The 25,759-nt window shown below is 46.3% G+C and overlaps 1 protein-coding gene across 12 annotated transcripts in view; it reads right to left on the minus strand.

Moving 5' to 3' along the window:
- The window catches only part of ERI3 (ERI1 exoribonuclease family member 3), a 128,091-nt gene that overhangs the window by 78,086 nt on the left and 24,246 nt on the right, over nucleotides 1–25,759 (minus strand). For all 12 annotated transcript variants that reach the window (XR_015254656.1, XR_015254657.1, XR_015254658.1 and 9 more), the window contains 3 exons: nucleotides 16,112–16,228; nucleotides 9,537–9,596; nucleotides 5,184–5,275 (listed from right to left, as the gene is read on the minus strand). Coding sequence is in view for 9 of the 12 variants with exons in the window: in XM_086716767.1 (XP_086572893.1) it covers nucleotides 5,184–5,275; nucleotides 9,537–9,596; nucleotides 16,112–16,228 (269 nt within the window). In the remaining 3 variants the exon portion in view is untranslated. The remainder of the gene's footprint in view (nucleotides 1–5,183; nucleotides 5,276–9,536; nucleotides 9,597–16,111; nucleotides 16,229–25,759) is intronic.

Genomic DNA, 25,759 nt, shown 5'->3' on the forward strand with positions numbered 1-25,759 from the left:
CTATAGGATAGAGTATCCAAAATGATACTGGCAGTGGTTTCCTTAAAACAGATCTGAGGACTCATTCATTTGTAGCTCATCAAGGAGGCTCTCAGCCCCAAATCATCCTTCACCACACCTCCTGGCCAACTACGCCCGCATAGCAAAACAAACATAACAGTGCAGACCTCCACCAACACCAGATCAGGTACCAGCAGCCTAGGGTGTCAGAGAACATCTGCCACTCAGTGCAAACAAAGGAAAGAAAGGCATTCCCACCATATCACAAAGCCATGGGCCATGAAAGACAAAAGCAGATGGTCAGATGGCATAGTGGTTAAACACATGGTTTCTAGAGTCAGAATGCCTAGGTTCAAATCCCTGCCACAAACTTGTATGAGGCCTTGACAAATAACTTACCTCTCTGGGCTGCAGTTTCCTCATCATTTATTTAAGGAAAAAAAAAAGGGTTATAAAAAGAATTTATTCCTTAAGATTGCAGTAGAATTAAATGAGATTGTGTAAATAGCAGAGCAGAACTCCTGGTATATAATAAGTGCTCAATAAATGCTGACTATCTTTATTATCTAATATAAAACTTCCAGAGCAATCCCAGCCCTCAGTCTTGGAAGGCACAAATCTCTCAGAGAAAGCCCTTCACCCTGCTCCTAAGACCAAACTCCTCCATGGCCCAGGCCTACGGGCCATCTTACCCAGTACCCACCATGGAGGGAGGACCCAACACCCACTACTGGCAGTGAGAAAATCCAGGAACAACTTGCATTAACAGCACAGTTCAACCCTTCACACTGCAGGAAGGCCCAAGATTTCTTCTTCTGTTCCATTCTCCCTGAATCTACCTTCCATTGATCCCTCTGTCATTCTTCCTAAGTATGGATTCCATAGGCCCACTCCATTACTTAGCTGTCATTTATTCAACAAATATTTATTGAAATACTACATGTCAAACATTGTCCAAAGTTATAATGGTGCCCACAATCTAGTGAAAGATACAGACAAGTAGAATTTATACAATTCATGTATAAGTAAATACATTCCAGAAACACACAGGAAAGCACCTAGAAAATGTCATTAAGATGGATCCTAAGGGGGATGCCTGGTGGCTCAGTCGGTTAAGCGTCCAACTTCGGCTCAGGTCATGATCTCACAGTTCGTGGGTTTGAGCCCCGTGTTGGGCTCTGTGCTGACAGTTCAGAGCCTGGAGCCTGCTTTTGATTCTGTGTCTCCCTTTCTCTCTGTCCCTCCCCTGCTCATGCTCTCTCTCTCTCTCTCTCTTAAAAATAAATAAACATTAAAAAATTTTTTTTAAAGATGGATCCTAAGGAACTGGCTAGCTAGAGCATCTGACTGGGGTCAGGGAGATGAGGTTAGAGAAGTAAGCAAGAGCCTTGAGGCCTCAATAAACTGTGTGACTTTGCCGTAAGGGCAAGAGGAAGCCTTGAAGGTATTGCGCGGAGGTGTGACATAATTTGCTGCAATTAGGAGAATGGCACAAAAGAAGTAAAACTGGGGTCAGAAAGACTAGAGCACTTTTGTATTCCAAAAAGAATATGGTGACCTGAACTAGGGCAGTGGTAGCAGGGATGGAAAGAAGGCAATGACTTTGAGAAACCTCTGGCAAGAAGAATCAACAAGAGTTGGCAATTAATTGGTTGTGACTAGAGAAAAGGAATCAAGGATGAGTCTCGGGTTTCTGACAGAAATACCAGGTAGAGGTTCCAGTCACAACTTGAGAGCAAGTTGGAGGACTAGGTGTTGGGAGAAAGATGACACCTGAGCTTTAAGGGGACTGTGGGCACCTAGGTGGAGAAACAGAATCAGTAGCTGGATGTGAAAGCTTGGAGTTCAGATGGCAGATAAAGCAGATTGCTTTTCTCCAGCAGGATCTCTGCTGCCATGTCAAAGCTGGAACCTACAGAGGCATTCCCTGCCTGGGTAGGCAGAGAAGACAGAAGATTGGTGAAAGAACACTAAACCCCATGAGGAGCTTCAAGAACCATGAGGTAAGGCAAAGGAAAGGTAGGTCAGGTAGGGGAGGCAAGCTGACCAAGGGTCGAAGCCATAACAAGTGTCATTTCTTAAACAAGTTGAGAAGGAAAATTAAATCCATGCCCACTAAATTAAAACCCACCTCAGCAGGATCTGTGACTACAGCATCAAAGCCCACAGAGTATCAACTCATCTGGCTTTGACAAAAGATGGACACAAAATGATTCTGTCGGGACGGGAGCAGATTTCTTTTCTCCAGTGGGATTTCCGCTGCCACTTCAGTTCCCATTTCTCAGTGCCTCACTAATCAGGCCCTTTCCAACAAAAGTGATGTGAAGCTGGTTGGGGGTGGGTGTTGGGAGAGAGGGGAAGGGCAGCAATGAGAAGGAGCCATGGCTCCAGAAAACTAGAGTGGGAAATGAAAATATTTTCTGAATTCCTTAGACTTAGTTAAGTCTGAAAATGGATGTCAAAATAAGAAGTAAGCCACATACTAACAAGTTGCGGGTGTCAATTTAACACCACCCTTGTCAGGCTCATCAGCAGCCTTTACCAGGCGCATAAAAAGGTGATGGCTCTGACGAGAGCCATCTGACGAGAGGTTCCAGGAACACCGATAAGCTGTGCACTGTCACGCAGCACTACTTAGGTTTCCTCTCTGGCTGTTTTTATTTTGTTACACATTTAATTAAGAGCCTTCCCAGCAGTTATGCGGAGTCCTGCTTCTAAAAGGCAGCCACAAAGCTCTCCTCCCCCCAACTCCTGCCACCTGACATCTGCTTCCCTCTTGCATATTCTTTTTCAGAGCTTCACTGGCCTTTTCAATACAAACCCAAACCAGCTACCAAAGTCTCCGCAACCCATCTCTTTTAGAAGCAACATGGCCTTAGAGTTCAATTCTGTGTAGCTATGAATCTCTACCATTTTGGGCCTCAGTTGTAAATACTACTTTGTGTTTTGCCTCTATAAAAGGGAGATACCACCTTCTACCAGGGAAGATAGTTAGAAGGACTGAATGAGATATGGTACATGCTCATTAAAATTTGGTTTGTTTTCCTGTATGTTTGGATTCAATGACCCAATCCCTCTTCTTGATTACATCATTTTTTGTGAAGATTCAAAGCAGCCTCCTGAGACACCAAAATCTGTTCTGGGCCCACTGGGCTAAACTGGTGCTGCAGGCCAGAATGGGCCAAAGAAGACAACATCCTCTGAAATTCCCTCTTCTTCTTATGGAGAAACCAACTCCAAGCTTAGGAGGCCCGGCCAGATAGTCCCTGCATGCATGCACAGGGAAGTTTTCATATACACATGTATGCACGTGCCATTCACACTTAATGCAGAACATTCTGAAATGAAATGTGGGTGCCTGGGATATGAACACACCAAAGAGTGAAAACCACTGGAAGAGTGGGAGTCCTGGGAGGTTATCTGGAGAAACTAGGCCTCTGGACTAGGCTACATGAGCCCCAGATGCTAGGTATCAGCCTGAACCTTGCCACCCCAAATAGCTTCTCTTGTGCTGCTGAAATCCACCTAAATCCCTCTCTGCTTCAAGTGCTCAGAGCTTTCCAAGATGCCATAAATAAGAACAACAGCCTTCCTCCTCCTCGCCTTCTCCATGGAACCCTCCCCTGATTCATATCTGCTTCCAGATCCAGCCTCCATAATTTCCCTGACACACGAGTGTCATCTGGGAGCACAAAGATCCTCTGGAGCTCTGGGAGTCATGTGCACACACCTAGACGTATGTGGTCAATGTGCGTACATGACCTAAAGGATATGGAGATGAGGTGTGTGGGTGTATATGTGATCTGGGCTTGTTCCTCTTCCTGTCTCACTTAGGGAGTTGGTGTCCTGTAGCAGTCTTGACATCCACCTGAATGCATAACTTCACCTCAATACCTAGCATCCAAAAGGCATAAAGAAGGAGCTTGGTAAGAGGATAATACCTAATTTGGTAGGAAATGTTACTCCAGAGCCACTATTCCCCACCCCCCACCAATACCCCACCCTATGCACGAAGCTTGTGTGCACACGCGCGCACACACACACACACACACACACACACACACACACACACCCAGAATGCTTGCTATTGCCTTCGGTCACAAAGAACACAGAGGTATCGATTCTATCAATCCTCAGCAAACAGTGCCCCCACCACCTCCACCCCGCTTTAGCTCCCTGGGGGCTGTCTGAAGCCAGGTATCCATAAGGATAGACAAGAGGCAAAAGTGTCAACCCGGCAAAGGAACCAGTTCTGTCTTCTATAACCAGGGCAGGACCGAGAGACAAAGAAGAAAAAGCAGTGGGGACAAAGGAGGGACAAGGAGGCTGGGGACTTGGGGAGCTCCCTATAAGCAGCCCTCTCTCATTCCACCACTGGGCCCTCAGTTGAATCATCAGGGCTTTGTATTTCAGATAAAAGGGTAGGATGGCATAATAGCTAAGAGAAAGGACCCTGGAGTCAGGTTGCCTGGGTTTGAATCCTGGCTCTGTGTGTTCTTGGGTAAGTTACTTAACCACTCTGTGCCTTAATTTTCTTATCCATAAAACAGGAATAAAAGTACCAGCGTTTATTAATGAGTTACTATTTCTAAAGCACTAAGAGTAGTAAATGCTATATATTTGGTTTAAAAAAAAAAAAAGGATCTGGGGCACCTTGATGGCTCAGTCAGTTAAGCACCTAATTCTTGATTTCAGCTCAGGTCATGATCTCATGGTTGTGAGATTGAGCCCCACATTGGGCTCCATGCTGGGCCTAAGGCCTGCTTAAGATTCATTCTCTCTCTCTCAAAAAAAAAGAAAAGAAAAGAAAAGAAAAGAAAAAGAATCTTCTTTTAACCCCTTCCTCTCCTCTCCTTTCCTTCCTTCCTTCCTTCCTTCCTTCCTTCCTTCCAGGACAATAAGTAACCCCACAACTGGAAGGGCTGTCCTGAGCAGTGGGACCTGGCAAAGGCCAGAAGGCCCCGACAACAGCAGTCCCAGTAGGGTCCTTGACTTGTCTACTATTCCTTGTTCCAGAGGCAGAAGGCAGGGCTCCCAGCCCTCTTCCCACCTTGGCAGCCCCCAAGATCCAGACACTCCCTAACTCAGCTGCCCTGTAGGCTTGGATGTGTAAGCCTGTGAAAGGAAGACCTGGCCCCACAGATTCCAAGCCCTGACAGCAAAGTAGTCCTTCTTGTACTCACATGACTTTCAAGTCCCAGTCTCCACAGGTGACAAAAATTGACTTGACGTTTGGATCTAAGAGGCCTTCCTTCGCCATCCACTCATCGACCCTCTGAAAAGTACACAACAAGAACAGATGAGATTTCCCTCTTTTTTTTCTTCCTGAGTCTGTGAAGAGCCACAACAGTGAAACGCAGATAAGCTGCTTGTAATCAGAGCAGGAAAAATCTGTAATCTTATCCAGCCATGGCTCTGCTCTCAGCCTTGGCTCAGGGCTGTGGGGGCACAGGGAGGACAATCCCTGCAGGAAGATCCACAAGCCCGAGTCAGGGGAGGAGGGAGTCTCTCCACTGTCCCACTGCCTGCCCCAGACAGGATAAGGACATATCCCAGTAGGCTGGTCCTCAAAAGCAGAGCCTAGCACAGACACAGGTTGCCCTGGGCCATGAGAACAGGCTGGAAGGAGGCCTCAAGGAGGGACTCCAATCCACAGGTTTCTTCATTCACTCACTCATTTCATCCTCCTACCAAACATTTATTAACCACATTTATGAATTTGGTGATTCCCCCCAATGAAAGTAAAGTTAATCTTCACCGTGAGTCTAGCAAAAAAAGCTCCCTTGCTGGGCTGGAACCCCTTCTTGATCTCTGGGATTGCATTGCCTGCTTTAGTTACTAAAAGCTCATAAACTGGCCCCAGGCTTCATGTTTCTCCTCTCCTGGTTGAGGATTCAGATTCAAATTCGGTGGACTCTATTGAAGGCTGAGCTCAATTCCTAGACAGAGATAAAAACTGTTCCTAAACATGCTATAAGTATTTCTTTCCCTTCATCCCTTTGATCAGTTTTATTATTTGCACTCACACTGCAAGTACAAACATTAAAATCAGTATATAATGAGAGAATTATCATAAAGAATTCATGAAATATTGCCTATTTTTCAGAAGATCCCAGGCATGGGGTGAGAGTATAGCAGATCACCATTGCTCCACTCAGGCAGAAGGATTAGTTTTTAAAGGCAAAGAAGCTAGAAACATAGGATTGAAAGTCAGACACATCTGGGTTCTAACCCTGACTCTTCCATATCCTGGCTGTGTCACTGATGGGAAGTCATTTAAAAGTCATTTAATCTCTCTGAACTTCAGTTTCCTTCATCTATAAAATGAGGCAGATGACTAACCTTACAGGGTTGTTTTGAGAATTAAATGTAATAAGGTATTAAGTGCCTACCACAAAATAGACAGTAGGCTGAGAAGGCAAGAAAGGCAGATCATCATAATACAATATAATAGATGCAACCATGGAGAAGTGAACAGAATGCTATAGGACCAAGAGGACGAAGTGGCTAGCTCTATCTTTTACAGGGTAAAGAGTCAGAAAGGAAGGCTTCACAAAGAAGACAACTGAACTTGGGATTCTGTGGTTGGGTTTGCTTGACAGGATGGAACACAGGAAAAGATGCTACAGGCAGAGGCAAAGGCACACGCACAATCATTTTGTATTTGAGAAGCAATTATGTGCTTAATGTCTGCCCTCCCCACCAGACTATAAGCACCATGAAGGCAGGGACTCTTATTTGTCTTATTCACAGTCTTAATCCCTAATCTATTGCAGTACCTTCTCACAAGATACCTACTGATTTACTGAAATATGAGTAGGGAATAGTGTGACCAATGTCTACAGTGTGTAGAAAGAAGGGACAGGAAATGAGGCTGGGGGCTAGGTTAAACCAGACTGTGAAGACTCCAGCAAGTAATGGAGAGTCCATGGAAATCTTGAAGTAAGATGACTTCTAGCAGGTATAGGCTGGCTCCCCAGACATCTCAGAGATCCTGGAGGCCTGGTCCACACTGACACAGTCTTTGAGTAGGGCCAAGGATCCTATGTGGTTCCATGGCTAGAGCAGTCCCACTCCCAGGAGGTCAGAGCTGCTCCCTGAGCCAGACTGTGCTGACCCTCTTCAGTCTGTACACCAGAGAATCCCTCTTGGGCCAAGAGTCTCTGCAGCAAGCTACATTCTGGACCTTCCACTGCTGAATGGCTTGTCTCCCCAGCCACTATGGCCCACTTGCACAGATGAACATGCACACTTGTATACCCTTTCCCAAGACTTTACAGAAGAGGTAAGGCAAACCTGGAGCTCCCTATGTCAGCTAACCTTGCTCCAGCTCACTGGCCTTAAATCCCCAAGGGAAGTGCCCCATCTTCCAGGGGGGCTCTCCAATGCCCCAACTCCTGCACAGTGCTCTTAGATAAGAGCAAGACAGGACTGTCAGGAGCCGATGCTCAGCAAGACCAAGTCTTCCCCATGAGAAGCACTTAATACTCACAGGGGGTCCTTCAGAAGCTTAGGACGTAGGCCATTCACTCATGTGATATATATTTAGTGAAAACATTCCACTGTGAGCCTGTCCAGGGAAGAGATACTACATTTGGAATAAAGTCTGCCCTTTTCCTTCCCCCTATGCTTGAATGGATAAAGAGCTAGAGGAACCACTGAGAAAACCCCCAATCAGCTGGGCTAGCCCTCCCAGCTACAGAAGGTCTAGCTTGAGTCCTACTTGGACCAAATTAGTCAGGCAAACATCTAGCTGGCCACCTGCTCAGGGACTTGGTTAGGACAAGAAGTTAGCTTTTTAGCTGTATGACCAACTCAGGGCTAATGGGACAAAGCAGAGCCTATTCTAGTCTCCTTGCCAGAGACTCCCTATTCAGGCTGATGCCCGGAATCTTCCCTCTTTACCCACACAGTGTGCTGAAGTAGCTTCCTGGGTGAGACTCAGAATCATCTGAGCACCCTGCTCCAGGCTGGCCTGGGGTTAGCAGGAGGAAGCCTCCTGAAGACCACAGGTCCCTGGCAACCAGCACCACTGAAGAAAAAAAATCCCGTAATTTCAACAGCCCTAGTTTGGTGCTGGCCTACAGCAGGCATCTTCCTTTTAGGATCCTGGCCAGAGACATTCCAAGAAAAAAAGCTGCCTGCTCTCTGGCCTCCGTCACATGCTAGGCCCTGGCTGGGGCATAGGAAAGGATGGGTCCCCTTTTTCTCCTTGAATCCAGTCTTACAGGGTGCAATCCATGCTAAGGGGCCCCCTCAATCATAGGAGTTAATCTCTCCTGAAAAAAAGAGGGTCAGTGGGGCTGGGGGACACCTCAGAGCTCATCTTATCTTCTCCCAATGTATTGCAGGTACCCTAATGCTGACCCTACCCAGAGCTTGACCAGTCACAGAGCCTAGGCTTATACACTCCCAGGAACAGAGAGCACACCTGCCACTAGGTGAGCCTAAATCTGACTCCATCCTGAGGAGCCCCAGGAAATTCAGTCTGCATTTCTCTTTCCCATGGGGCAGAATCTCTTGGCTAAATAAAGAGATCTTCCTCCCTCTCCCTGCCACCATCCAACTTCCTCTAGGCTGCCTACCTCCAATGCAGATGTGCCCTGCTATCCCCCCAACACTCTGCTTTCTCTTGTGCTTTGATAGGGGCTAAGCTTTGGGTTTACTGGTCTTAAAGATAAATAAAGCACCAAATGAGATCCACAGGCTTTTTCTCTTCTCCCCTCCCTCTAGAGAGGAGGGAGCGGGAGGGGGACCTTCTCCCTTGGTGAAAACCCCCAGGCCAGAAGGGGTGGGAGACTAGCTGAGGCCAAGCATAGCCCTTCTTTATTCCCTCAGGCTGGAGCACAAGAAGCAGCATCTTAACCTTTTCCAGCTCCCCGAGGAGAACATCCTAGAAGTGTGGTCTCTGCCAAGGGTTCTAAAGCCTTTAATTTGATTTCCCTCACATAGGCAATTGTTGTAATTATTCTGATTAGGAATCATTACCCAGTGCAGCCTCTGCACCCCTGACAGTCACAACGCATCCAGCGGCAAGCTGCAGTGGGGCAGGCGGGCCCAGCCGCACCTCCTGGAGGAGCTGACAGCAAACAAAAGCCATCGATGGGGAGTTCTGGGTGAGTTAATGAAGTGCTCACATGCCACAGGAAGCCCACACTAAAGCTAAACAAAAACACCTCCAGTCCCCAGGGCTAGTCCTGCAGTGCCACAGCTCAGCCCCCCCCACTCCCTGACCCGCCCAGCACAGGCTGCCAATGCCGCCCAGCAGAGGGCCAGGGACCAGGAGGGGGTGGGGAGCCCTGTGAGGATCTCAGGGCAGCACTCGGACATCTTGCCAGTAACCCTGATGGGAACAGCTGGAGATGACAGATCAATGGTTCAATACTCTCAACAGCATGTCACTGATGTGACAGCAAATGTTATTCTAATCAAGCCATAATCATAGTCAAATTACACGGCTACATTCTCAGGAGGGGAGGGAGAGAAAGGCAGCAGGAAAGGGTCAGAGGTCAGGAATTAAAGGTCATTCAACCTACCTCCAGTACTTGCTGCAGGCTTGGCTGACCATCCACCATAGCTTGAATAATCCCGGTGAGCTGAAAGGAAAGAGAAATAGCCAATAGGTGGAACCGGAGGGCACAGGGTTTCAAAACTGGACTGGATCCTTTTCTTTCTGTTTTTCTCCTTCTACTGTAAAAGATTCTGGTGTGCACTGCTTTAGGCTCAGAATCTGACAGAAGCCTTGGGAATAAAGTCCCAGGATACAAGGTGAATTCCCCCTGCCCTGAGAGGGGGATACACACCTACATACTGACCACAGGGTGTGTTTCATACCTATTTCAGCTTTTACTTTGAAAAAAACCTGATTTTATGTATCTTTTGTATTCAATAGGCTCAATAACTCCCTACAAATTACAATCTAAAGTCAATTCACCTCCAAGCTTCACAGAAGTTCCCAGAGAACTTGGAGAATACTTGCACAGGACAGCCATACTTGGGTTCTGATGTCCAGCATTTCCCCCTGTAACATCAGTGAAGAGCCAGGGGAGCCCCACAGGCATCTACCCTTCACCCTAAATACCTGGGCCCTCAACACCAACTAGGCAAGTAAGAAATAGACACCTTTAACTTAATGCAGATGAAAAGGCCTAATGTATGAATCTGCTCTAGAGAATTTCTGACTCACGGGCCTATGCTACACCCAGGTCAGGCCTAGCTTCAAACAAGCTTGTTGCTTTGCATTGTTTGGAAGTGAAAATATCCCTCGGACACAGACTAGGACAGACTGCCTCAGGGATCTGAGGCAGGAGGCCCCTATCCATAGACTTGGATCCAGCAGGAAATCACCATGCCCAATGTGCCCCTGGCTACTTCCACAGAGAGCAGCATCTCAGGCTTGCTTGGGAACTTCTTTTTTTTTTTTGTAAGTGTTGGGGGGGGATTAAACTCCAATTAAACTATAATTACATTTAATGAATATCAAATACCCAAATCACAGGAACCGCTGGCTCTAAGAGGGAAGGTTATTTTCTCGTAGCGACTTACATGGAATGGTAATACACACCTTTTAGGGAAGAAATTTTCATTTTAAGAACGCTGAGTTCCTCTAGGTGGGTTTCTGTAGTTCATCAAGTCATTATTAGGTGGTATTTTAAGGAAGTGTAAGGACACAGCCACTCTATTTTATATTCCAGAAACTGTTTTTATATTAATCTGTATTTTAATTGGGTAACAGCTGCTGCCTACAGACTTCCCATGGTCTAAAAGGAAAATAAATTAGAAAGATTAACTACACTGTTGTTTCGCAAGGCTTTAACCCACAGCATGCCCACCCGGCTGGCACCTCCACACCCTTTCCTTGCTTGGGAGACCAAAGAACTGCCCAGCAGGGGGAGGGCCTGAGCCAAAGAGAAGAAGAGTTGGTCTGCTGAGGGGTGGGAGTGGAGGGTTAGGGTGAGGAAGAGCTCTGGGTCAGCAGCTTTCATCTTAGAGTGCCAAGACTCCTCCATTTATTTAGTCAACAGCTATTCATGGACAGCCTACAATGTGCCAGACTCCATTCTAAGAACTAGGAATCCAGCCATGAGGAAAAACATGAAAACCCTGCCCTCATGGAATCTGTGTTCTTCTTGGCAGCCCCTCCTCTTCCCAGTCCAGCCAGCACCCAGAGCCCCACATTCAGCAGGCAGTTGCCCTGTGTTTTGCCTCAGGCACACAGGGGCCAGAGCCCAGAGTAGGCTTGTTGCCAACTCCAGGTCCAACATCCAGATGACTGACTAGCACCCATGCATCCACTGCTCTTCTTTCTGGTCCAGCTTCTCTCCTGCTTGGTTCTTCCAGAGCCAAGTCACGTCCTCAAGCTTGGAGCTGGGACTTAGGGGCAGGACTATCCTGGAAAACCTACAGCCACTCTTACTTCTTGGAAAGCTCTGGGGTCTGTGTGCCAGTCTCATGTCTAGTCTGAGTCTTCTGGGACAAGGTTAGGTCTACGACTTCTGACTCCTACCAAGGGTCACTCAGATGAGGTGAATACTGAAGGGCTTCCAGAAGGACTCGCAGAAGAAACCAATGGGTACCCTTGCCAAGAGCCCTCCCTCCTTGGAAAATGGGACTTAAGTCAGCATCTATGTACTCTACAAGCACCTGCTCTGGGCCCAGGAAAATCACTAATGCGGAGACAGAAAATCACTATACTATAAAGGAAAACCAGGGCACTGCTCTCCAGGATCTCCTTCTATAGGCTAGGCCCGCCTCTTCAACCCTGGTGGTAGTGGGTAGGGCTCCAGGGTCCTGGGGCTTTCTCACACTCCTATCCAGTGGTCAGTAGTCCTAGAATCATCAGCCTGAGGGGGGCCTAGTGAGCTCAGCTCCCTCTCTACGTGTTTCTAGAGCACTTGTGGTTCAGCAAGACATGGCTTACAGCTGAATTCCTAAAGGGCATGAACTCACCCCCAGAGACACAGAGGCCTGAGCTATTGGTTCAGCTAGAGGCATCCTTCCAGGAGGAGGCCTCACTCCTCTGTATTAATGCTTCCAAGGATGGACTACATCTTATTAGCTCTACCAAGGCACTAGATGAAGAGACTGTAGAATTAGGAACATTAGTCCATGCACCTGACAACCTGTAAGACATCTCTAAGACCTACACGAGAAGCCATGAGGGAAAGAGCCAATTTAATAAAAATAAATATTGGAAAGTTCTACCTTAGGCATAACTTAAATCCTTCCTGCTGCATTTTAAACCCAATCTCACTTGGGTTAATATATATTTGTAAAAAGCTTTCACATCCTCACAATGAAAGGTACTAGAGCAAAGCCAAGTATTATTAAGCTGAGAACCAGGGCTCACAGGCTAAACAGAGCTCAGAGACCTTAACCACTTAAAGCTGGAGAGGTGAGAGGAAGAATTAATGTGTGCTCTGTGGCTCCTTTCACCGAGGGATTACAGATTAACTCCCGCTTCTCCAGACTCGGAAACCACAAGGCGAGGGCTTTTGACCCTGACTGATAACATGACTGGTTGCTGAGATCCCCTACCCACACAAGGGCTTTGTCCAGGAACAAGCTGGCTTCATCATAAACACTGGCAACTACAGGAAGCAGCCCAGGCCACTCAGTGCCAATAGAATGTCAGCATCCAGCCTTTCTCCTTTCACAGTTTATCTCCAACACAATCGTATTCTGACACCAAGACAGTTTGTTGATTACATAAGCACTTGTCTCTGGTGTGCAATCTGATAATCAGACCCACTCTTTCTCCTCAGACAAAGAGACCAATAAATCTCAGCCTTTATAAGTACAGGTGCAAGACAAAGCCCTTTACTGGCATTTAGCAAAATGGGTGTTTTTTTTTTTTTGTTTTTTTTTTTTAAGACAATGACAACAACAACAAAAAAGACTACACATGGTCAGGGACTGTGCAGCAGCCCAGCTGCTAGAGGCAGAGATCTGATGAGCTGGAGCAGATTTTAGAGGTGGTAGGGAAAGGGCTTGGGAAGGAATGAAACATGTCTCATCCTGTCTCTATCAGAAATAAGTCTCCAGGCAGACTATCAACGGGTACTAAGAAAGAATCTCAAGCAGGCTAATAACATGTCCATTACACAGAGCAGTAAGAGTGAGTGTCTATATGTGGGCTACAGACCCACTCAAGGCAGAATGCCTCTTCCTGCCGAGCCTGTCTCTCCCCCCACACAAGCATGTGCTCATATGTGTACTCACGTGTCACAGGCATGCATGCATGCACACACACATGCACACAGACCAGGGTTCTTAAGAACTTCTTGTGCACAAGAGAATATCCTACTAGAGGAACTGCTGAGGCACAATCCACAGGTTTTGAGTTGTTCCTCACACTTACTAAGGAAAAAATTCCCTCTGATTCTGATGATCTCTATCTCTACCCCAAAGGCAGCTACTGCCATGCTGGATTAGGCCCCACAACGATGGCTCCCATCCTTTGTCCATGCCTCTCTCTACATTACAACTCCATCTGGTATAGAGACAGAGCAACATTTGGATGATCTGAGGTTTTCCAAAGAAGACTTCACTTACTCAAAAGAGAGTCAGCAGTACAGTTACTTGGGGTCAGGGGTGGCAGGGAGAAAGGTGTGGCTAAATAGCTCTTTAATAATATTCATTCATTTAAGGAACATGTGTCAAGTGTTTACTTGGCACCAGGCCCTAATGATGGGACGGAGATGGATCAGATCTGGTTCTTGCCCTCAAGGAACTCACAATCTAGTGGGGAGACAGATAAGTATATACAGTTTAATGCATCTGATCAGCGCTTTGTGTAGTGGGATCAGCCAGGGGCTCAGGGGAGGCTCCCCAGAGAAGGTGACCCTGAGCAAAGTCCTAGAGGACAAGAAGGGGGGTGGGTGGAGAGTGGGAGCAGCATACAGGCAGGAGGAGCATCATGTGCAGAGGCACACTGTGAGGGAAGTGAGGGGGTGTGAAGCAGGGAGATGTGAGGCTGGACAAAAAGGCAGGGAACAGGTCAGGGAGAATTGGGGGCTCTGGAGGCCTGAGGTGAAATGGCACACTTGTTGCCACAGCACAGCCATATTTTCACTTTCAGATAAGGCTTCAGAACAACGGTCCCAACCCACCATGCCTCCTGCCCTCCAAATTATGTATTTGTGTCTTGGGGTGAAACTTTCTACAAAAAAGAAAAATATCTCCCATCACAATCTCACAATCCCTCCTCCCATACCTCCCCAAAGAAGCAGTAGCAGTCCTGATTCCAAAAGATCCCTTTTCCCATTACTCTCAAGCATCCACTCCTGCCCAGAGATGAGCTTCCGCCGTGCTGTTCCATCCCTAAACAGCCAGCAACCTTTCTCAAATTTGGGCCTGCCCCACTGCACCAGGCAGCCTAGCTGCAGCTGAAGCCCCCAAGGGGCAATCTGCACACAGAGAGGAGGAAGAGAAGGACAAGAGGACACTGCACTTTCAGGCTAGTGGAGGTTCAGGTAACTGGCTTGTTTTAGGAAAGTCTTCCCTTCCCATATGGAATGGGATTTTTGCCATCATTAAAATTTGATTTTTTCCGTAAGGGGCAAAAAGAACAGATTAGCGCCCCCTGGTGGTACTGGTAATTCCCAGGGGCAAGGGTTGCGGGGGCGGGTATGTAGATCCCAGAGGGAGTAAGAATCTCAACATCATTACTGGAAACAACAAAAGGCATGAGAGACTAGACACCTTGGCAGATGGATACCTGCACCAAAAGGCCCACCTGGGTTGGGCGGCAAACACTGGCATCAAGCCCAGGAGCGACCCTCAGACTTTGTATCTGGGCTGAGTCAGCCTCAGAGCCCACGCGGCCTTCCCCCCAGTGGCAGGCAGGCCCTTTCCCAGCATTCTCCACACCAAGACGATTGTTTTGGGATCACTTAAGAACTCCTTTCCTCATGTTTCACTCATACTTAGCAAGTAGATCTCTAAAAGAAGGCACAAAGTCTCGAATATACCCCAGCCCCCAAATTCTTAAAAAGATTCCAGGAACACTCATGTTTTCCCGTTACCTTCTGCTGCCATACATACTTGGCCCATGATTCCACCACAGCCTGTGGCTACCACAGAGTTTATAACACAACACATCACAGAGGAAAGCAGCCACAGAAGGCTTCTCCATACAGGCCGGAGAATGAGAATCCTTCAGGGGTACCTCCTCTCTGCTCCTAGCAGCTCTTCTGAGCTGCATCAAGCATCAAGATCTCAGTTAGTCCCAGTTTCACAATCTGTAAAATGGGGCAAATACTAACCTGCTGGCAAGGTGGTGGAGTATAACCCCAGCACAGGGTAAGGATAAGGATAAGAATATTTCAGCCTTGTCCAGGCTGTCCTCATACCCCACTTGGACTGCCCTTCTCTTTCCTTGATGATACAGCTTTGCTTCCCACTAAACCAACACTTCACACAGGACCTCTTTGCTCAAGGACAGAAAAGCATCACCAGAAAGCTAAGACAGCCTGAATACAACCTCTCCCTCCAAGAAGCTGAAATCTTCACATCTTGTCAAGCAGCCCCAACGGAAATGGAACTGAAAAGAAGCTGAATCCCAAGGGGCGCCTGCGTGGCTCAGTCAGTTAAGCACCCACTTTGGCTCAGGACGTGATCTCATAGTTCGTGAGTTTGAGCCCCGTGTTGCGCTCTGTGCTAACAGCTCAGAGCCTGGAGCCTGCTTTGGATACTGTGTCTCCCTCTCTCTCTGCCCCTCTTTGCTTGCCCTCTCTCTCTCTCTCTCTCTCTCTCTCAAAAATAAAAGAAACACTAAAATAATTTAAAAATTAAAAAAAAAAAAGTTGAATCCCAAAAGCACCACCCTAGAGTGGCATACCACTCCAAATGCCTCAACACCAGGAGGAGTAGGGATGATAAGGAAGAGAAAATATTAGGGAAGCTGGGATAGATTGTGCCCTCCTTGGGTCCCCAATGACTACAGTTGTGCAAGTGGAGTGGCAGACTTTATAAAAACTGCTGAATCCAATATGCACCTGCCTTAGCCACTGATAAAACTTAAGCTGTCCCTAAATGGCATGTACAGAGCACCAGTGACCCATAAGCTCCCGCCCCAGCAGCCCCTGCTGCCCAGCTCCAGGGCCCTTACCTCTGTACAGAAGGGAGTAAGCTGTGGATGGACTACGGGCTGGACATACATGTGAAAGGTAGACTCAATCTCCATGGTTCGACCATTTAGCTTCAGGATGGGGAACTCGATAATTTCCTGGAATGGCAAAGATACAGAAAAAAAAAGAATACGTTTTTTTAACCAACCATTTCATAACTCAGAGTCAAGAATGAGGGAATGTTTTGGACTCATTAGCTCCTGCCAGGCCAGACCCAAGACTGAGTGTAATGGTGCCAGCTCAGTTCTTATTCTAACCTTCCCACTGTTAACACCCTCACAGGTGGCCAGGACTAGACACATGCCCCATCCCTACGGTCTCTGGAAAGGGGAAAGAAGACAGTAGTATAAGCTGCCCCAGTTTCCCCAACTGGTTCTCTGCCAGAGGCCTGTTCACTGGAGCCCATGAAAGTAGCCCCACTCCTCCCCCTTGCCCAGGACTCTGCCCTGGATGGGCCTGGATCTCCAGCCACAAGACCAATCACAGCCCTCTACATTTAAATTTAAGCAGAACCGATGAGTTTCTTCATTCATTAAAAAAAAAAAAAAAAAAAGAAAAGATAAATAATAAATAAAGCCAAAGGGGATACTAAAGAGAAGAAGAAAACTGAGTAAGAGTAATAGGAGCTAGTGCCTCCCACCTTTCTTTCAGGCAGTACACCCTCCCCCAGCCTGCTCCCCCCAATCACTTAGCCAGCCCTTCCCAGTCCACTGGAACGTAATGGAAGAGAAGGAGGAGGAGTGACAATTTGTTTGGTGTCTCTAAGATTAATTTGTCTCCGTTATTTAATAGAGATGCACAGCACCAAGGTCCTGGTGTGCAAACAGGCTTGCAGAACGCTGGCTGTGCAGCACGCCTCATACATCGCTCCTGGGAAGGGAGGAATGCACCAGAGGGGGGAGAGGGCAGGAGAGCACACACGCACCAGAGAGAAGAGGGAAAGCGAGGAGAGAGAATAAAAAAAATTATTGCTTTTTAATATTCAAAAACAGTTTGCAAAATTTAATCAAAGCAGAGGAAAAGCTAACATTTTTACCACTTTGACATTTTTATTAGCGCTTTCATAAATTTTTAAAACATGAATGGAATTAGTTTACAACACAAAAAAACTGCCCTGAAAACATCTGGAAGAGACAAATAGGAAATAATAAAATAAATAAATAAAAAGCAAAATCCTCCAAGTAAAATTAGCATGTGGAAAAGACCTCCACTGCAGAGAGAGAAGGGGAGCTTTGCCCCCTCCGTGGCCCCAGCAGTCAGCTCCAGCAGCATCCCTACCCCAGGTCCCCAGTTTTGGAGGGGACCTTTCTCATATCACTAAAATCAAGGCAAACTGGTTCTCTCCGGGGACAGCCTGGAGGAGCAGCACAGAAGCTGTGGACACCTGACTGCATGCAGGACAAGGACGAGATGGAAGATGGAAGAAATGGCCGATCTCCTTGATATCCCAGGGCAGCCAGGTAGCCTCTTCCTCAAACACACTTAATACCACCACGCTTGTTTTTAAAGCATCTATTTTTATCCAACACATAAAAGCAGGACTGGAGACCAAATCAAGGCAGTCAGATTTCATAACAGAGAAATTCAAAGGTTCTGCTTGCCTGGTCTCCCCGCGCTGATCCCCAAAGATGGGGAAGCTAACAGGAGCCCCTGGAGATAGGAAGGGCAGCAAGGCTGAGGCAGAGGGGGCACAGCAAGGAGGCCCTAGCTGCTGCTCAGATTAGGTGGTATCTTTCCTCCCAACTCGAAGAGAGGGGGGTACTCATCCCAATTCCCTGGGCCTCTCTCATTCCTCACAAAGCACTACTAAGCAGAGATGGTAGAGGAGAATTTCGTGCTAAAAAATAAAACTGAGGCACACATACAAGCAAAATACACATTGGTCCCCCTGAAAAATCAGAAATCAAAGATTTCCAAGCGCTAACTCTGAGGTGGGGCTCATCTGACACCCGAATTTCTGATCTATCCTCCCACTGTGTGGGAGCAGCACTTCCCCAACAGGGGCTCCACAGCCTGGTGAGTTTGGCTGCCCTGGTGTCTAAAGAAACAAATACAGCCAGCTCCTCACTAACAATGTTAGCTGGGCCCACAATGAAATTTAACCTGTGACACAACTGTACTTTTCATTTAAACTTTCATTTGGAGAGAAGCAGTGTTTGGAGACCTGCAGTTTGTCCTGCTAATAAAGACAAGTGTTGGGACCTTTAAGGATGCCATTCATCTCTGGCTTTTATTAAATTCAATTTTCTTAAGCCCATGATACATTATGAAATTAGGAGTTGACATTCCTCTGGAAACAAAAATATCTATCAAACATAAATAGAAAAAAAACCCTCTATTACCAAGAATTTATGGCTTAAAGTTGATCTCTTTCCACTTTTTTACAAGCACATGGTTTGTTTCAGATATCTGAAATGTTATTATAGATCTAGAATTTCATTAGTATTTATTATAAAATAGTAAGCGCTTCAGCTCCTGCTTTGACTAGCACCAAGTCAGCATCCCCAGTAGATTCTCTGAAAACTTAGCCTTTGGGTTTCCCCACTGCACCTCTGTCTTCAAACTGTCCTGCTGCTGGCTTCCTTGCCCCTAGGGAAATGGAGCCAACCTGTGCTCACAGTCAGGATCACCCTCCCAGATAGGAGGAACAAGCCAGTCTAGGCTCCAAGCAAAAAGAAGAGTAGATCCCTGAAATGCCTGGGGGCCAGGGACTTGGTGGATTGGACCTATCATAAATACACCTGCCCAGTGTTACTAGCCCATCAGCCAGGCCTTCTTCCTAAGACCAAGAAGAGGGACTTTCAAGAGCCAATCTCAGAACATGACTTTGCACAGGCCCTTTCTCAGCACCATCAGCTATTGTAACAATGACCTTGCACACAGGCATATTCATTTAAGCCAATGAGGATGCAAAGAGAAGCTGAGAGATAGAAGACCCCATGAGGAGTCAGCAGAAAGGCTCTCACTTAGGTACTTCTTACCTCCCAAGATTGCCCAACCAAGCCCAGAACCTCAAAATACTGGCACCAACAGTCCATTTAGGAGAGCGGAACTCTAATCTCTACGAAGTTGACATGACTCTGCAGCCAGTGCACCTGGGGCATGTCCAACACTTCAACAGTTTTTAGCTCATAATGATCAGAAAGGGAATGCTAAAGTTATAGGTTTAGTAACTTCCAACCCAGGAGCTTATGAAGATGTGCCTAAGTACTAGCTTCTGGAGGCAATTGCTCTGATAAAGACACTGTTATTCCTGCCTCTCCTTTTCCCTCCATCTCCTCATTACCCTGGGAAAAAGTTTTTAGGAGTAGATGAGTGTCTGTTTGTGTGGAGGTAGCATCAGGAAGGAAAGAACCAGTATGTATTTACCAGTCCTTTATTCTTCCCCTAAGAATAGTTCCACGATTCCTTACAACTGTATGTCATTTACATTCAATTAAACTACCTGAGTAGCACCTACTGTGTGCAGGGTACTGTACAGGTGTTGCAGTGGGATTCAGAGAGATGTATCTCTGCTTTGGAGAGGTGCACAGACTAGTGAGCAGAAAAGACACTGAACAAATAATGAAGAATGCACTATGCTAAGTATCTTAGCGGAGGGACATACTGAGCATTAGGACTTTCAATTTATAGTATACTTGCAAATACATTTTCTTTATCTTACCCTTATTAATCCTGGAAGATAGGTCATAGCAGCAGCAGCAGCAGCTCATAAACCAACACTATTAAGCACCTACTATTTACCAGGCAGGGGCTGGGTGTGGACATAGAGACAAATACAAGAAGATGTGGCTCCTCTCTCTGAGGTGCTTGGAGTCTGGGCAAGGGGTAGAGAGGAGCTGGCTCCAACACCCTCGGGACACTTGGGAAATGGAATCATTTCATTCCTTCCATTTGTTGTTTACTACATGGCAGACACTCTGCTAAATGCTTAACAGGAACGACCTCATTGAAACCTCTTAACAACAATTGTTATGATCCCTGTTTTACAGATAAACTAAGGCCCAAAAAAGAAGTGGTCTCTTGCTCAAGGCTTCACACTTTGTGAGGGGCAGAGCTGGGACTCCAAATGGGGAAATAAGACTTAGAACAGGACTCACAGCTTTCAACATCTGAAGGGTCAAGAGCTGATTCTTCCAGTCTGAAAGGTTGTCTTTAGTGAGCTTGGTCTGTCTCCTAGGAAGAGAGGCTGCTCTCAAGTTACAAGAGACCGTGGACTACGCGGGCAGAGAGTCCTAGAGGACCGCTGCTGCATAGGCTCCACTGCAACTGCAGTGATGCAGACGGTGCTATGCTCGGGGCTCGGGGAGTGGGGGAGCCAGGAGCCCTAGGTTTGCTTCGCCAGCACAAACTCTGTTCTCACATGCAAACTTCGCTCTCTCCACTTTTGGTAAGTAACATGTGAAAAGGGAGGATAAACAGCAAGATAAAAGCCAAGCACACAGCTCTAACAGAGATCTCTGCTTTTACAAAGCTCTCCACGGGACCAGGGAGGTGATGTGATCTACTGAAGGTGACAAACATGGTAGGTGGTGGAGTGAGGATTCAAATCCAGACAGAGAACACCCCAAAGCATTTCCTGTCTAGTGGCCTCCCATCCTCCCTTAACTGCTACAAACCACCAATGTCTCAGTTTTCTGTCTGTCCAGACCAAGGGTTTCCTGGAACACAGAACTTTCAGAGCTAAAACTGGAATAGCTAGTCACCCTACACTGTCCACAAGCTACCTGCACCACTAGGTTGTCCAAAGGTAGAGCATGATAGATTCAAAAAGCTGGTCTGCTGATGGTGGATGGGAACTAGCCACAACTTGACAACTCAAGACAGAAGCCTCAGAATTTGGATTTTTGAAAGTATCCATGGTTTCAAACCTACTGTATCCGCTGTCTCCCTCAATAAAATGACAACAGCAAACCTTTCTTTGTTTTTTTAAGGGGAGGGAAGACACATAAAAAGGAAGCACCAAGTAAATATTTGTCTCAGGACAAAACTGCAATAGTGGTTCAAATGAAATTTCACACCTACAATCAGTAGATTACAAGAAATAAATGTGTAGGTTGCTTTCAGGGTATTCAAATTCCCTTCAACTAAAGTGTCCTCAGTGATAAGATTGTATTTGAAGATAGAACAACAGAAGGATTTTAAGCAGAAGGGACTTAGGTTGGACTGCTGGAATTTCTTGACAATGGGACAGAAGTTTTAATAGTGTAGTGTTCTTACAGACCTTTTTTTTTTTTTTTTTCAAAGCACAAGTTCTCCTTTGCCTGAGCTGATGGTTCTATGGTCCTGTCTGAAATAAGGGAATCAGCAGATCATTTCTCATGGCTTCCTCCTCTTAACCTAGGAACTGGCATTCCTTCGATTTAGAAATGGTAACAACTAATCTATACCTTCCCTCTATCCTATGAAGAAAATTCCAGAATGTGCACAGAAAGGTTTGATAAATCCAAAAGCAACATCACACCACGAGGTAGAAAAAGCAGTATGTGGCAAAATCATGAGTTTTATGCAAATACTTCGTTTTGGGCTACAAATCCCATGCAAAGGCAGGCTTTCCTCCAAGGGATCAAGGTACCTCCTGGCCACAAGGAAGAGGAGAAGTTGAGAGGGGGAAGTGAGGGCTGCACTGGGCAACGAACAGGGCACGGTTTGCTTAACAGTTTCTCCCTTGGGGGGAAAAAAAAGACATTTTATGCACAAGGAGCTTATTTCTTAAACAAACACTCGTGGTTTTGATTTACACCACAGCCTGCTCCTAAATAATTTATGGCGGGTTAAATTTATTGCCGAGCCCTGGCTGGCTGCAAATTCGAATTGCCAAATAATTAGATTTTAGGGCAAAGCTTATAAATTACCCGTCGATTTGTCCGGACTTGTTTGTCAGTTGCTTTGTGCTTCAGGTCATCTTTGGCATTTGGCTGTTTGGGTTTTAATTGCTGATTTACACTTTGACAGATGAGAGCTGATGCTCGAAGTTTCAGGACAAGGAAGGGTAAAAAATCAGAGCTTTAAAAGGCTGATTTTTCACCCACATGTCCCTTTTCACTATCCCCATAGACCCCAAAGCAATTAAAATGTAGAAAAGAGGCTGAAAATAGACACTGCTATTCTTTATTGGGGGGGGGGGGGGGGAGTGTGCAGAGTGATGTATAATTTGCTTTTATTGAAATCTGAATTTAAAAAAAAAACATAATACAATAAATTGAGACCAAAAGTTTTCAAAACTGCATCTTCACCCAGTAGTGTGCATCTATGTGTCTACCTTATATGACTGTGGATCAGCCCCAGTTCAAGCATTTTTACATACTCAATTGTAAATAACTGCAGATATTAGTGGCCTCTGTGAAGCTGACCCTTTAGGGCAGCAAACGACCAAACGATTTCTTTGTAGCTACCTGTATACGTATTTGTCATAAAATTAATTGAAGCAAATCTTGGGGTTGTACGCAGGAGAGGCCCACCAGAGGCAGCACTAAGGGAAGTCCATGGAAATGGAAAGTCTCAAGTCTAACTTACCATTCCAGTGGAGGAAAAAAAAGTCTCTCTGGGTGGTGCCTAAGCTCTACCTACTATGTTGATAGAGGGCCTAAAGGCTTTCTCTATGCTTCCCAAAGCAGGGCCTGCTTCCCAGCCACCCGCTATTCCCCAATACCTTGCAATGAAGCCATGAGTAAGAATACTACTAGTGCTAATTCTACTTGTAAGAGCTAACTCCTATAGCTATTACATGCCAGGCACTGTTCTAAGCACCTATATCTCATCCTCCCAACAGTCCTGAGACTGGTGCTAATATATATTTTTTCATAAATTTTTAAATGTTTGTTTGTTTTTGAGAGAGTGAGAAAAAGAGTATGAGTGGCGGAGGGGCAGAGAGGGAGAAAGAGGATCCAAAGCAGGCTCTGCACCGACAGCAGAGAGCCCAATGCAGGGCTTGAACTCACAAACCCTGAGATCATGACCTGAGCCACAATCAAGAGTAGCATGTTTAACCGATGGAGCCACCCAGGCACCCCAAGATTGGTGCTATTAACCCCTTTTTGGCAACAGGGCAACTGAGGCATAAAAAGTACAACTAACTTGCCCAAGGCAAGTCATACCATTAGTAGGTGGTGGAGTCTAGGCTCAAATCCAGAGTCCAGCTCTGGATCATTCTATGCTCTGAACCATTATGCTATATTACTTCTTATCAGAAGAACCTCTACCTTAGTTTCCCTCACTCTGGAGGTCCAGAGTACACATTATGGGACTTGGCCACATGCACCCAATGCCTGTTCATTTAATCAACCAGTAAGGTGAGGGAAAGTCATGTAATGTACTCAGTATCACAAGATAAAATCAGAGGCTTGGTTAGACAAAGGACATTTTCCCAATCAGCACAAATACTGCACTAAAGATCCACTACCCTGGGATAACAGGTGATCAAGACAGGACCAGGCTGCCTCACCAGACAGAGGCTCTGGTAGGCAACTTGGGTAGGAGACCTGAGAAGCTGACTGGGCTTCAGGAGGACCCGCTCCTGAAGGGACTACTAGTCTCTCCACAGAAGGCTGTATTCCCATGGGGTGCTTCACAGATTTCCTGTTCTCTGACCATTGCTGCTGGCCAGAAGCCAGGACAGGGAAACAGTTGTGCTGGCATGACAGATTTTTAAAATCACTGACCATGGAGCAAGCAATACACAGATTGACATCCTGCCTACGATGAACTGAATACTTTTCTCACACATTGGCTCATTTGATCCTATATCTCTGTAAGGCGGGCAGGAATCACTGTCTTATTTTACAGACGAAAAAGCTAGGGAGGTCAGTGGTTCTCAAAGCCTGTTCCCTCACAGGGAGCATCCCCTCACTTGGGAGTTTATTAGAAATGCAAATTCCTGGCCTCTGCCCCAGACTCTGGATCAGAAACCCTGAGGGTGGGGCCAGCAATCTGTGGCCAGCTTTCCAGGTGATTCTGATCACAATTCTGATTGCTAAAGTTTGAGAACCATTGGTTTAGACTAGAGCAGTGTTTCTCAGACTTCAAGTTATCCAAAACTCTTGTCAAATTACAGATTGTATTTAGTGCTGGATTAGGGCCTGATATTTCTTTTTTTTTTTTTAATTTTTTTTTTCAACGTTTATTTATTTTTGGGACAGAGAGAGACAGAGCATGAACGGGGGAGGGGCAGAGAGAGAGGGAGACACAGAATCGGAAACAGGCTCCAGGCTCTGAGCCATCAGCCCAGAGCCTGACGCGGGGCTCGAACTCCTGGACCGCGAGATCGTGACCTGGCTGAAGTCGGACGCTTAACCGACTGCGCCACCCAGGCGCCCCAGGGCCTGATATTTCTAACAAGCATTTCTAACAAGCTCCTAGATGATGAGGATGCTGCTGGCTGTTAGACCACACTTTGAATAACAAAGATATAGTCTAGAACATTTATGAAACTACCTCCTGATCACAGATATACTGACCAAGTGAGAATCTGAGCCACAGGTGTCAGTTCCTTTCTCACATCAAACCCTTCGTTGGCCCACTTTCAAGCACCTGGGACAAGCCCTTTAGATCTCCCAACTACTCCTGGTTCTTGCCATCAGAAACTTCATTCTCCTTGCTGCCACAATCCAGGGGAGAAAAATTGGCATGTCACATCCCAGAACTTTATTGAGGAAGTTGGCACCTCTCTGTTAGGGAACCAGCAAGAGGTCTTCTTTCATGACAATGCTTGCTCCCTTGACAAATATTGTCAAGATCAGGGCATCAGCTACCCACAGAGCACTCACACTACGCTCTCCAGAAAATTACCTTCCTTCTGTCCAAATGAATCAAAAAGCAGGACTGGATACTTCTCCTATGAAGACTTCTTGAGAAAGACCTAACTTTGGCCCACAGATCTGGAACAGGATCACAGTCAATTCTCACAAGATCCTGAGGCACCACACTAAGGATTCCTTACCAACATCAACCAACTACCATGAACTTCCTTTTAAGGCCTACCCTGGCCTTGTTTCTCTAGTCACTTACCTTTCTAGTGAAAGTATACCTGATCAAAATGGCATGTTTCATATGCCATTCTTCAGTCCCTAGTTCCGCCATCCCCAACTAACTACCAATCCCTTCCAGTCTATTAGTTGGCCTTTCATTCAAATGCTACTAGCACTGGCGAAAACAAAACAAAACAAAAAAAACCTGTCAACAATGCAGACAGAGTCCCTGGACTCCATTTCCAAACACCACACTCTTAAGCCGTGGCTCTCAGTTCTATCACACTTTTGGAGAACAAGGTTCCAAGCTTTCTTTCCGGTTATCATCCAATTACCTAATCATTACTACCTACCTCCCTTAGGTAGGACCAAACAAGGATCAAAAAGATCCTACTGGCTCAGTTGGTTAAGCGTCGACTTTGGCTCAGGTCATGATCTCACAGTTTGTGAGTTCGAGCCTTGAGTCAGGCTCTGTGCTGACCGCTTGCTCAGACCCTGGAGGCTGCTCTGGCTTTGGTCTCCCTTTCTCTCTGCCCCTCCCCCACTCATACTCTCTCTCAAAAATAAATAAACGTTAAAAAAAATTTTTTTAAATGATCCTACTTATATCACCACTACAGAACTCACCTTATCAGATCTCCTTAGTATAGATCTTCAGTTCAG

The sequence above is a fragment of the Puma concolor genome, chromosome C1, assembly GCF_028749965.1.
Source record: "Puma concolor isolate L17-30 chromosome C1, mPumCon1.1.hap2, whole genome shotgun sequence".
Taxonomy (NCBI): Eukaryota; Metazoa; Chordata; class Mammalia; order Carnivora; family Felidae; genus Puma; species Puma concolor.